A 12,903-nucleotide genomic window follows, 5' to 3' on the forward strand; every position below is an offset into this window, starting at 1 on the left:
AGCCTCACCGTCCTCGTCACCACTATATTCTCGTCGCCATCATCTATACACCCACCCAGACATCTCCCACAACCTCAGCACCCGAACGGCTCAGGATCACTCTGAATAATCCCTTGACCATCATCGCCATCGTCACCACTTGCCTCTGGATAGCTCACGCACAGACAACACACCGGATCAAACTACACAGACTCGAGCCTGCTCTCATTACACGCGCGAAGAAGAACAGCAGCATGTCGAGAGCGCGCACATCCAGCGGCTCCAGGCCGCCTGTAGTGTCGGCCACGCCGGTTGGAAGGTCTATGCGCAAAAAGAACCATCTCAACCTGAGTGCTAAAGCGTTCGACAAGGTGAGTAAAACGACTTGAGCCTGCGTCGCTCGTGGTAATCCTTCTCAGCATACTCAAATTGACACCTACTTCTCATTTCCGCCCTGTTTGAAGATGTCCAAACGCCTATTATCAGTCGAAAAGTCCACAGGGCCCATGGCATCTTGGGGGACCTCAGATCCAAACGAACCCCTTGCAGCAGCATCTAATCGCATAGAAGGGATCCCAGAGCTTGGAGAAGGCGGTCGCCGCACCACCGCTTCTTATGTCATTGGTGAAGGGGATGATCAGCATGCAAACGGACCAGAAACGAAGACCAGCACAGAGTACCACCTTCGTCGATTCGCCAAAGTACCTGTCTCCAGAGGCTTGACGCAGGGAGCAGGCAAAGGTCCAGACGGCGCGGCACTTGCTGCTGCTGCCGCCAAATCGCTGAAGGGCAAAGGCGTCGCGCCTGTCGACTCGTTTCTCAACGAAGGCAGCTTCGTCTTCAATCCGCTCAACCGCAGGATACCGCAGCCGACACCGCGAAAGGCAAAGACACGCACCATCTCGTCCACCAACAACGCTGCATTCTCACGCACTGCATCCGGCCCAACAGCAACATCAGCAACAACAACAGCAGCAGCAGCACCTGTACCAGCGGATCCGCGATTGCCTTCGCAGCGATACCAACCCCAACTCGACCAGGCTGGACCGTCCAGTCAGCCCATGTCTGCCGTTGCCTCATCAGCACGCGATGCGACAGCCGAAAGCGATGACCCCGCATCTGTTCCGCTGGCACTCGTCGATCGCGACCTGCAAGAGGCGCTCATCCTCGAAGATCTTCTCTACATCCTTCTCGGTATCGAAGGACAGTACATCACCTACGCCACGACCTACGACCCCGAAGACGTCGCACATCGCCTGCGAGGCGCTCAATTCACCATCGACCCTGCCCTCGATGCTCCTCTTCGTGATCTCGTCGACCGCATTCTACCCCTCGCCACCGACTACACCGCCATCTACGCCTTTATCGAGACTGACTCTGGTCTTGAGTTCGGCACTGTCAATCACGCGCTGTGTTCCGCTATCCGTGATCTGCTGCATGACTACGAGCTACTGGTGGTGCAGCTCGAGCATCAGATGGCCTCATCGGCGTCGTTCAGTCTACAGAAGCTGTTCATGTGGATTCAGGGGACAGCACGGACGCTTGCCATGGTGCGCGCACTCACGGATGAGATTGTTGGCATCTCGCACGCGGATCTGTTTGACGATGAGGATGACGATGATTCGTCGGATGGAGGTTCGGATATCAGTGGCACATCAGCGTTGGAGAGAGAGAGACGGGCATTACTTGGTCTTGATGACCCAGAGGATGAAGGTGTGGAAGGTGGCATCGCCAAAGGTGGTGAAGTGCTTTCGATGCTTTGGGATCGCATCACACGCATGAGTGGCGATCCGAAAGCAAGGGCACTCTTCAACATTCTCTTCCAACGCGCTTCGCAACCTTATGCGCAGACCCTCGTCCAGTGGATTACCACCGGCGACCTCTCCGACACTTACGAAGAATTCATGGTCATGGAGGATGCCAAAGTTACACGCGCAGCTCTCGAGTCAGATCCCACAGACGAGTACTGGGAGACGAGGTACACGCTGCGAGACGAAACAACCGTCGCTAAGCGCGAACGTCAGCGTCAGCTGGGTCTGGACATCGATACTGAGCTGGAAGACGAAGAGGACAACCCACGTGGCATTCTCACGGGCGGTGCCAAGATCCCCTCGTTCCTCGAACCCTGGAAACACAAGATTCTTTTAGCGGGCAAGTACCTCAATGTGATCCGCGAATGCGGGCTTGAGGTGCCTTCTGATCCAGAGGAAACGGCGAAGGGTACAGTGGCTACGGTGGTAGTAATGAACGAAGAGTCATTCTTCCGCCGTATCGAAGCTGCTTATCAACGAGCGAATTCTGCTTTGCTCAAGCTGCTTCTCGAAGATCAGCACATTCTTGAGCGCCTTCGCTCGCTCAAGCATTTCTTCTTCTTCTCCGAGTCCGACTTCCTTTCTTCCTTCCTCGAACAGTCCGGGCACGAGCTCGTCAAGAAGGTGTCTCCCACAAAGACACGGGAAACAGTGCAGCAACGGTTGCAGACCCATCTCGGTGCAGTGCTTGGTTCAAGCAGCACAGTCGGCTTCGAAGATCCGTATCGCGAAGATGTGCGCATTGTGCTTGCTTCCGAGGGTGCCTACGATCAGCTCAAGCGTATTGCAGAGACAAAAGGTGGGATCGAGGCGACGAAACTCGCTCAAACCAATGCAGCAGCAGCTGCTGCTGCTACTTCGTCCTCAAGCAAAGAGACATTTGTGCCTGCTGTCACGCTACTGCAATTCGACGTGGCAGTCAAGTTCCCCGTCTCACTCGTCATCAGCCGCAAGAACATCCTTCGATACCAATTCGTCAGTCGAGGCTTGTTCCATCTCAAAACCCTCGAGCGATCCCTCTCTGAGCTCTGGCTCGATCATTCCTCCAACCCGTTATGGAAACAAAAGACCCACCCAGCGCTGGAAAAGTGGAAACAAAAACTCTTCATGCTCCGCTCGCGCATGACGTTCTTCGTCCAGCAACTTCTCGCGTTCCAAATGATGGAGGTCGTTGGACCCAACTATCTCGACCTCGAGCGAAAGCTGCGCAATGTGAAGACGGTAGATCAGCTGATGAAAGACCACTTTGCATTTCTCAACACGACCAGAAAAGAGCTCATGTTTACGGATCTTCGGTACTTGGAGCTGCACTCGCAGTTGACGACGGTGATCAATGTGTTTGTGGAGAATAGGACTAGGTTTCAGGATCAAGTGCTATTGGAAACGGAAAGATGGAAAAAGGCGGGTGGGAGGAAGGGGCTGGCTCCGGAGCCTGCTTTGCAGGAATCGACGAATGAGTTCTTGGCAAGGGTGCAGAAGCATTGGGAGAGGTATGCGAAGACGTACAAGGATGTAGTGAATCTGTTGAGTACGACGGATAATCCGGCTGCGCTACCGTTGGCGTATCGGTTCCAGAGCTCGAATTTGTAGCTGCCAACCCACTCGTGCCTAATTTATTGCTCGAAACTTTGAACACAGTGCTGTGTCTTGAGCTGTTGATTGTGTGTTGAGTCTAAGAAGTTTTGGAGGTGTGAGTTTGCGGATCAGATAACACTTATCCCGGCGTTTGAACTGAGAGTAGTGGAGGTTTACCCCACGTTTACCACAACAAGTCACGCGCACGTCCCAAGTTTAATCGCACCTTTGGCTCCTCATATCAACCATCTTCTACACATTCGTTCGGTGATCAACGTTGCTTGCTCTGTCTATCGGGCAGCCTGTCATGAAGCGACATGGCCCACCACCCTCACAGCTCAAATAATGAAGCTTTGACGCAACCGCCAGACCTCCTACTAACGACGCTACCGCGACTACCAGCAGAGATCCTCGCCGACATCATCGAGCTAGCCATCCGTACAGCTTCTCCCTGCCCCCTCATTCCCCCCTCATCTGCCAGTACACCAGGCGAAGCTCCAAGGTCTCCCTTCACAACCCCACTCGGAGTCTCCTACACCTCAGCCTGGGCATGGACAGGTCACTTGCTACACGTTTCCAAATTCTTCTACTCCATCGCACGGCCGCTTCTTCTTCAAACGCTCGCTCTCGACACGAATGCTGCAGCAAAATCGTTCTTCTCGGATCAGATAGATATGAGTGATACGCTGGATAGAGTAGAACGGGCGTGGTTCGGCAATGTCTCTTCCCTGGCTCGAGATGGCTTGAGGGTAGATCCAACCGGACTGCGCTTATCGGAGGCTGGTTGGTACGAAGAGTGTTCAGGAGGGTTTGTTGTCGGACATGCTTATGCTTCTCGTCCGAAGCTCAGGAGAAAGCGGAAGGGAAGGAGTGAAAATGGTAAGGATGGAGCTAACCCGAAACAGTATCGAAGCGTCAGTGTATATTGGGCGGAAGAACAGCTGGTTGAGGAAGTAAGCGATCCGGAACGGTCGAGCGATAGTGATAGTGATGATGGCTATGGTAGTAGCGAGATTGATGCTGAAGGCGATACTGTGCAAGAAACGGGTCCGTCAGATGGGTATGTGGGGTCTCTGTCTCTTTCCTCGACTGGGCAAACATTCGCGAGTGGAGGTGGTGCAACGTCCAGACGACGGTCTCATCAGGATGAAGGCTCAATACGTGACCCTCGGCTAGATCGACCACATGAACCCGCTTGGCAAACGCTGTATTCGAGGCAGAGAAGAAGGTCGCCTGTTCGAACAAGAGGACAGGTTGGTGCGACGCTGGCATCTAACGCGCAGCCGGAGATGGGAAGTGTCAGCCAGATCGGTCCATCAGAAGGCGATCTGGATCCGTGGGATATGCAAGATGCTCAGGAACGACTAGCTGCCATTGCCAACTCTTCTGTACAGACCAAGGAGCCCGATCTCACAGAGGCAAATGCGGACACTGAGCTTGGCCAACCATGCTCATCAAACTCACCAGCAGACGATTCGATCGCAGACAGAAGCGCAATGCAGCACCGTCGCCGTCGGCGAGAAATCTACGCCTACCATCTCTGCACAGCAACCCTCGAACCTTGGATCAACCCCCTCCTCTCTTCAATCCGCTCACTTCAACTCATCACAATCACTTTTTACCCCGGCCATCTCCTGGACGACGACAAGCTAGAGCACATGCTTCGTCGCATTCTTTCGCCCTCTGAATGCCCGCGGCTGCAGACTTTGCTAATCAGAATTGTGTTTGATGCAGCAAGTGCAGGCAGTAGGTTGCGAAGGTTTGAGCGGACCAAGACGATAGCAGGAGCAGTTGATAGAATTGGGGATGAGAGGGTGAGAGTGATGTTAGTGAATAATAGAGTGGGGGAGGGGGAGTTGGTGGCGCTGCCGTCTAAAGAGATGGGGGAGGGAAGAGAGGAGGATGCGGTATCGGTCAGTCCCTTGAGTCGGAAAGCGATTACGTTGACAAACGAGGGTTGGTGGTCGAGGGTATTACAGCAGAATCACCTTCCTCAGACTCAGGGGCAGATAGTAGATGAAAGGGAAGGCGGACTAGAGGCAAAGGGGGATGGAGTTGAGCAGACGGAAAGACAGGAGAGACTGGTGTCGGATTGGCAGATGTTCTTCCCTCCAGAGCAACACGGGAATCCCACGCATCTGGTCAATCTCATCTGCCACTCAGATCCTTGGCCAGATCATCGGAATCCTGTAAGATGAAGTGAGACATCTACTGTGTATGAAAGAAAAGAGTGCACAGCTCACGGGCTGCGTTGGCCGGCGGCAGACCATGGCAAGACGATGGTTATACGGCTGCTTTTCATGCCAATTCGCGGCATACAAGGGTCCACATGCGATTTTTGCGGGGTGTGAGAGAGGTTTCCGGCGCTAAGATTAGGTTCTGCTTAGCGCCCTTGCATTTGAATCCGCCTGAAGGTTCTGCATGACTGTCGAGTAGCGGGCTGGTCAGATGCTTGCCAAACTGTCTGAAGATTGTTTGGGGAACAGCATTGGAGATTCGGAAGAAGCAATACGTCATGTCGAGCCAAAGGAACGGTCGGGAGGGACCTCATAAGCTCAAAAGTCGGGTCGTCCAGACAACGAAGCTCAAGGCTGACGCTTGACGGATCTTGACAACAGACTTCATTTGGTGAGAAGACAGAGTACTGATCAGGCACGATGAAAACGATAGCGTGATGTACGAACGACTTCGGTGGGCGTCGGTGATTTCATATTCATCACGGGTGCTGTGCAATGTTGTTCGGAAATCTTGCTCCGCTGATCTTACTTTCTGGCCTTCGGCTGGTGTACGAGGAGGGTCCACAAAAACGTAGTGGGCTACACGGTAACAATGTGCCTGCAGAAATCATCTTTCATCGACCCCATTCCCTCGCTACGCTGTCTAGAAATGCGCAATCATGTACTTTAGCGAGCGTTGACTCCGAGCACTGTCGTCTGTAATGGACACAAGTGGGTTTGACTGGGACTGCAGAGGCGATGGTGTGTGCGTTGATGTCAATTTAGATCGATGAAAGAATTCGGCAAGCGACGAAGATGGTGGTCGTGAAGCAACCTTGTACAGCCGGTGAATTGTGTCAAGAACACGAATCCGGATTTTAGTTCGGATTTCGGAGGCAAGGAAATTGCCGCCCGAAGGCACTTGGCCTCAGTGTCGGTTACTTTCTGCTGACGGAGAAAAGCAACAAACATGTCCGGAGAGCACGGACCTCTCAAAAGTAGGCTGACATCGTTGCAGCAACACAGATCGTTATGAGGATCAGGTGTGTCAGCTCCATCCAGCCAAGTCATATAAAGAACAGACCCTGAACGCCAGACTTTCGATCCACCACCTCATCCCCACCACCTCATCCCCACGAAAGCAACCAAGCCGACCGTCTGCCATACAGACATCCGGCAGCTCTGCCGCCCGCCATACTCGCCTCCACTCTTTCAAGGACGGCCGTCAAAAGACTGACCTCTCCGCTCCGTAGCTCTCTTTCTTTCGCAGCCCACTCTGAACGACCTGTCTCGTCGCTAGCAAGCAATCGCGCTCCTCAGTCTCTAGCTCGTCGCTTCGGAACCGCTGCAATCACTTCTTTCTCTGTCTCCAGAATGTCTGACGACAACTCTCGCAAGGACGGCTCGGCCAACTGGTCCAACAAGGACGGACACTTCCGTCGTCAGGAATCCAGCTTCCGCAACTTCATCGAGAAGGGCGGCAAGCACGAGCCTGAAGTCGGCCGCTACCATCTCGTCGTAGCACTCGCCTGTCCCTGGGCCCACCGTACTCTGATCGTTCGCAAGCTCAAAGGAATGGACAAGGTTCCCGACCTTCTTCCTGTCCATGTCGTCGACTCGCTCCTTGGCGCTGAAGGTTGGAGTTTCCTTCCTTACGAAGAGTCCGCTGGTCTTGGCATCCCCGGCACAGGCAACCACATCCCCGGTCAGGAGGACAAGAAACGCATTCGAGGTCTCTACCTTGCTGCTGACCCCGAGTATTCGCAGCGCTGCACCGTCCCCATCATTTGGGACACCAAGCTCAACACCATTGTTAACAACGAATCGAGCGAGCTCATCCGCAACCTTAACACCGCCTTCGACGAGTTCCTCCCCGAAGAGCACCGCGGTATCACCTACTACCCCGAAGAACACCGTTCCGACATCGACGCTTTCCACGAATGGGTCTACCCTAACATCAACAACGGCGTCTACAAGTGCGGTTTCGCTACCACCCAGGAAGCGTACAAATCCAACGTCGGCCCGCTCTTTGACTCGCTCGATCGCGTTGAGAAGATGCTGGCGGACGGTCGCACCTACTTGTACGCTGACAAGCTTACCGAAGCCGACATTCGTCTCTATACCACCATTGTGCGCTTTGACCCAGTCTACTTTACTCACTTCAAGTGCAACTACCGCACCATTCGCGACGGATATCCACTCATCAACAAATGGATGCAGAACCTCTACTGGAACAACCCTGCTTTCAAGGACACGACCGACTTTGACAGCATCAAGGCTCACTACTTCCAGAGCCACACTCAGATCAACCCCCATCGAATCGTTCCTGAGGGTCCCATTCCTCACATTCTTCCTCTCAGCAAGTAACGCAGATCACAATGTAATCGTAGTTCGGTCTGGAAAGTGATGTTTGTATTGTTACTTTGTCTTTCGCTTGCTTGGTCTAAGAGTCAGAAGTGCCGGCAAGGTCTAGGCCGAGCTCGGCGGTAAGGTCTGCTACATGACGTTCTCGCTTTTCGAGGATGTTGGCATAACGAATAGATGCTTTGAGCTCGTTGCAGGCCAAGTGGATGAGCTTGTCGACGCTGAAAAGGCGCGAAGTGAGTGAGTGTGCGAGGCCGTAGAATGACGAAGCGGACGTTGTTGCGAGCAGCTCGGATTCGTACAGCTTGATAATGGCCATGGCGACGCGGAACAGGATCACCATCCCTTCGACAAACATGACGTCCCACACACGAAACAGCGTCTCGACGGGAAGACAGTCGGTGTAGAGCGACAAGAACCATGCGAATGTGATCGCTGGCAGATCGACACCAAGCTCTCTGATGTGCTCGTGCAGACGTGGCATGTGCTCGCTGACCAGCTCGATCAAGACCCTCTGATCAGCCTGCGAGACAAGGAGATGCGACGTATAGTACTCGCTCGGCAGGATCTTCTCTATCAAGCATACCAGCACCCAGAAAGCCTCTTCCTCCGTCGCATGCGTCAGCAAAAGCGTTGCGGCCAGATTGTTCATGCCCTGACAGTAGCCAGTGCTTGGGTTGTACCAGCTGAATGCGACCAGTAGACGACGCAGCTTGGGTACACCCTGACCATCACCTCCGAAGTAGATGTTAGTTGGCATGGTGCGATGCACGTCGAGGTCAATCTGCGTCAAACACTCGTTTGTCTCGCCTTGATGATCCGAGAGTAGCTCCTGATAGCGACCAGGTTCGGCGATGTCGTTTGCGCCACTGCATTCCGCCCAGATCCTTGCCCTGTAGCAGAGCGGTATGCCAGTTTGGCAAAGTGTAAGGAACTCGCGCCAGTACTCTTTGCCGCTCTTTGAGTCGCCCATACGATTGACACCAACCATGCCAGAAGACCAATCCTCTTCTGGAGCTTTCTCCGCCGAACCTAGTGCTTTAGCTCCTTCTGCTGGTGCACCGCCGAACAGAGTTCCTGCCAGCAGCGCCTTCGTCTTTGAGGTCGAACTTGACACAGATGGCTTTGCAGCGCTGCTGTTTGCCTGCGCTATGGTGTTGCTGCTTGTGCTGCTATTCACGCCATTTGCATCGCTCGAAGCAGCCTGCAGGTTAGCTCTTCTGCGTTCTAGGAAAGCATCCCAGCGTTGCTTTTGCTCGACCTGTTGCGTGTCATGCATGTCCTTAAGCTGCGTCAGGAGTCTCCGGACTGTGTTGGAGACCGAAGGCAGGCCCAATTGGGCGGCACCTCCAGGCGTGGCGCTCGCCTTAACCGGGCTGCTCGACCTCGAAGATGCATTGGATCGTGCGCCACGGCGTGGCTTGCTGGGACTTCTGCGAGAAGGCGACGCAGACGAGGGTTTGGAGACTGCACTGACGGCAAGGACCTCTGCTTGAACTGGTTTACTGTCCGGTACAGCCAACAAGTTGCTGCGACGCTTGGCTTGCTTAGCCTTGGTGCTGGCACTGTCAGTAGCTGCGCCATCATCGGACGTGGCTCCCTCGACGGCAGAGGTGGCACTGGTCGATGGAGTTGGCGAAGTCGAGCGAGAACCTAATTGGAGCTTTACGTCGTTGTGATCGAACTGCGGAGCCACTGACTTGAGCCGCTCGTTCACCGCACGAGACAGATCCAGCTCCTCATCCTCAGAGTCGGCAGTATCCAAATCAGGGTCGTTCTTGTCATTCTCACTTTGGCTGTCCGTACCACCGCGAGCGCGGATGCCGACTTTGACCCCGGTGAGAGTGGCAGGGGCGGGCGCTGAAGCCTTCCTTGCTTGACGAAGCAGACGAATGTCGGCGTCAGTAGGATTGTAGATGAAACCATAGCGATCTGTGAGTACCTGGAACTCTTCTTCGAGGCTGCTGTCGAAGTCCGAGTCTTCTGCTGGACGAATGACGATGGACGAGTCTGCTGCCATTGCCGTCGGGTTCGTTGTTGCAGATGCTGATGTTGATGAAGGAGCATTCTCAGCTATGTTTGTAAATCCTGGCACGGGGGCTTTGCCGCCGTACACTTCGAATTCGTCTCCAGAACTTTCCTCCTCGTCGAGTGTGCTGAGTCGAGCGGCACGCTTCTGCTTGGCTGAGGTCGGTGTGTCCGCAGCGGATGCCTGCTTGGCAGCTCCTTTGATGCTGCTGCTGCTGCTGCTGGCAACAGATGTGCTAGCAACCTTTGCTTTCTCTTCGATACTGTTGCTGCTGCTGGAGGAGGAGATCCCCAGGCCGGCCGATCCTGACGCACTCTTTCTTCCCTTCTTTTTGCGGAAGATGAGTGTAGGAGGCGCTGCATCGTTGGGCAAGATGGGCTCCAACTCCACTGCAGCACTGGGTGGTCGCGGCGAAGGCGCGCCAAGAACGGTGCTCTCGTCAGCGACACCGGGCGAGTTGGCTTGATCGGTACTACGACGGTCGAACTGATAGGTGTCAGGCAGACGGGTCACATTCGGCTGTTTGGCCGCAGGAGGCGATTCAGGCGCTGGTGATGAGCGTGCGTAGCGACCAAAGGCTCGGGCAAAAGTGGAAGCGGAGGCGGCCTTTGAAGACTTGGAGGCACTGACTGAGCGCTTACCCGCAGCCTCACTGGCCGCGGCGGCAGACTGAGCCATCTCCTGCCTGCCAGGGCTGGTCGCTTTTACCATACTTGGTGCCGTACTCGGAGCCGCTTTGCGTGAGTCGCCACCGCCGGACCATGGCAGGAGACCACTTGCCCAGCCGCCCAGACCACCACCGAGTGAAGTGCTGGAGGAGGTGGATCTAGCGCGAGGAGAAGCTGCCTGGGAGGCTTTCGCTTTGTGAAGCGGCTGCGGAGATGCCGGAGCTTGTGGAGAAGACTTGAGGGCAGCAGATCTGTGACGGGAGGAGGGGCTTGTGCTGAGGCTGTCGTCGAAGGAAGCAGCGGACGACCTGACGCTTCGTTCGTCGTCATCTTTATCGCGGGTGGAAGCGATCGAGATGGACAACGACTTGCCGCGCTGATGACCTGAGAGTGCAGCATTTGCTGAGGCGGTGGTCTCGTGAGACCGCATGGAAGGGCTACGTTCTGACTGTGGTGGATGAGTAGCGCTGTGGACGCTTGCTGGCTTCAGGGATGGAGAGCGAGCAAGGGCCGAAGTGTTGGCCAGACCTTCGAGATCCTCCAGCATAGCTTCTTGCAAAGAGTCGGGCAGAGCACGAGTCGTTGCTTCGGGTGGCGGTTCGACGCCAGCTTTCTCCTGTGCGAGACTCTGTTGTTGTTCGGCAATGCGTTTGCGTTTGAGCACTTGAGCGTCCAGGACAGGGGCTCGCAGTAAACTGCGGTTGATCTGTCCTTGCTTGATGCCGTGTTCGAGGCAGAGGCCAGTGAGGGCGACTTCTCGTGACTCGCTACGCTGCTGCATATGCTCTATTGCTTCTGCATGTTGAGCACGCTCCTTCTCCGTCGCAAGACAGAGCTTGTCGAGCTCAGCGTGTGCTTCTGCAAGGGAACGCGATAGCGCCTTGGTGAGTTGAATGGCGTAGGCTTGTGGCTTTGAGTCCTTGTTGCGTGCATTGAGGTCGGAAGACTTGACAGGCGTTGACTCGCGTGGCTGCTTGGTAGCCAACGGACGATGAGGTAGAGGACCAGAAAGAGTAGACTCGAGCTCACTATCAGCCAAGCGATGAAGCTGCTGTAACCAGTCGAGCGGGAATTCGACCTCTCGCGCCAAAACTTGCACGCGGCCTCCATTGCTGTTGGCGGTGGTGGAGCGGCGCGAATCACTTGGTGTAGGACTGCGTCTTCTATGGCCATGCGAGGGCGATAGTGCTCCTTGTCTTCTGCTAGAAGGTGAGCTGGGTCGAGCCTTGGGCATGGGCGTTTGGTTCGGGGAGGGCGAAGCAGAGCTGTATAGTGTAGATTGCTTTGTCGCTCTGGAAGCTGGGATATCTCGATCAAAGAGTTGTGGTGATCCAGGCGCAGGACCACCAAAGAGGGAGTCATCTAGAAGCGATGGTTCGTCTGCATCATCGAACTGAAGGTCGTAGCTACTGACCCGACCGGTGCGTGGAATGTAGGATGCGGTTTGGGAGGTAGCATCGGCACCATTTGGCGAGTAGAAGACATGGTCGTCGACTGGAGCAGGACGTAGGCTTGATGTTGATGAGCTCGCTTCGTTCTGGTAGGAAGAGGTGCGACTGACTGAGCCTCGCGGAACAGCCGAGTGAGAATCAGCGCTGTAGTCGATTGGAACTGCCTTGCGTTGACCCCAAATAGGGCGGTTGACTAGTGAAGATGGTCCTGGTGACCTTGTGGGCGACTCTCCTGCGAACAGCGGATGAGCCTTTGCCAGGTCAGGCGCTCGCATAGGTGACGCCATGCTGGTTGACTGACACTGCTGCTGCGCGGTGGCCATTGTAGAGGGTGAGGATGAGAGCAAGGACAGTCTATGAGGTGCCCTCTTACTGCGTACCAGCTTGCCCTTCCATCGATGCCGCAGCAGCTTCAGATCGGTTCAAGTTGACCTCAGGAGGACATCCTCGGCTTGTATCCAATGGTCGCTTTGGCTCGTGCAGGAGCAGTTCTTTGACCCTATCGGAAAGGGCCCGATGACCTTGCAGAGGCGCAAAGGCGTGGGAACGGTGGCTGATTGTGATAGTGGTGATATATGAGGTTTAGTGATAAAAGTCGGGGCATCCGAGATGCTCTCCTGGAGTTGCACTCTGCCAGTGTTGGCCTCTCGGTCTTTTTGGTTTCATGCTTTCGACTGTGTCTGTGCAGCTCCTCCTCCGCTAAAAAGTGGAGCAGAACTCAAGTTTCACTTCACAACTAGCCGTGCAGTGCAGTATCGGGCTTCTTCCCGATCCACACGGCATTTCGGTTGGACCCTCTCAGCGCTCAAG

General features: G+C 54.9%; 4 protein-coding genes across 4 annotated transcripts; 3 read left to right on the plus strand and 1 right to left on the minus strand.

The window, feature by feature from the left end:
- Positions 1-233: 233 nt before the first annotated feature.
- Positions 234-3,380, plus strand: UHO2_02983 (uncharacterized protein; the record flags this gene model as incomplete). The annotated part of the gene is made up of 2 exons (XM_041555771.1): positions 234-350; positions 444-3,380. The coding sequence occupies 2 exons, from the start codon at positions 234-236 to the stop codon at positions 3,378-3,380; spliced, it is 3,054 nt and encodes a 1,017-aa protein (XP_041411705.1).
- Positions 3,381-3,682: 302 nt separating this feature from the next.
- UHO2_02984 (uncharacterized protein) lies at positions 3,683-5,563 on the plus strand (the record flags this gene model as incomplete). Its single annotated transcript, XM_041555772.1, has 1 exon — positions 3,683-5,563. The coding sequence occupies one exon, from the start codon at positions 3,683-3,685 to the stop codon at positions 5,561-5,563; it is 1,881 nt and encodes a 626-aa protein (XP_041411706.1).
- A 1,392-nt stretch (positions 5,564-6,955) lies between these two features.
- UHO2_02985 (uncharacterized protein) lies at positions 6,956-7,948 on the plus strand (the record flags this gene model as incomplete). The annotated part of the gene is made up of 1 exon (XM_041555773.1): positions 6,956-7,948. The coding sequence occupies one exon, from the start codon at positions 6,956-6,958 to the stop codon at positions 7,946-7,948; it is 993 nt and encodes a 330-aa protein (XP_041411707.1).
- Positions 7,949-8,024: 76 nt separating this feature from the next.
- On the minus strand, positions 8,025-12,380 carry UHO2_02986 (uncharacterized protein; the record flags this gene model as incomplete). Its single annotated transcript, XM_041555774.1, has 1 exon — positions 8,025-12,380. One exon carries the CDS (start codon positions 12,378-12,380, stop codon positions 8,025-8,027), a length of 4,356 nt encoding a protein of 1,451 aa, XP_041411708.1.
- Between the last annotated feature and the right edge of the window lie 523 nt (positions 12,381-12,903).

The sequence above is a fragment of the Ustilago hordei genome (genome assembly GCF_900519145.1).
Source record: "Ustilago hordei strain Uho2 genome assembly, contig: UHO2_contig_04, whole genome shotgun sequence".
In the NCBI taxonomy this organism is placed as follows: domain Eukaryota; kingdom Fungi; phylum Basidiomycota; class Ustilaginomycetes; order Ustilaginales; family Ustilaginaceae; genus Ustilago; species Ustilago hordei.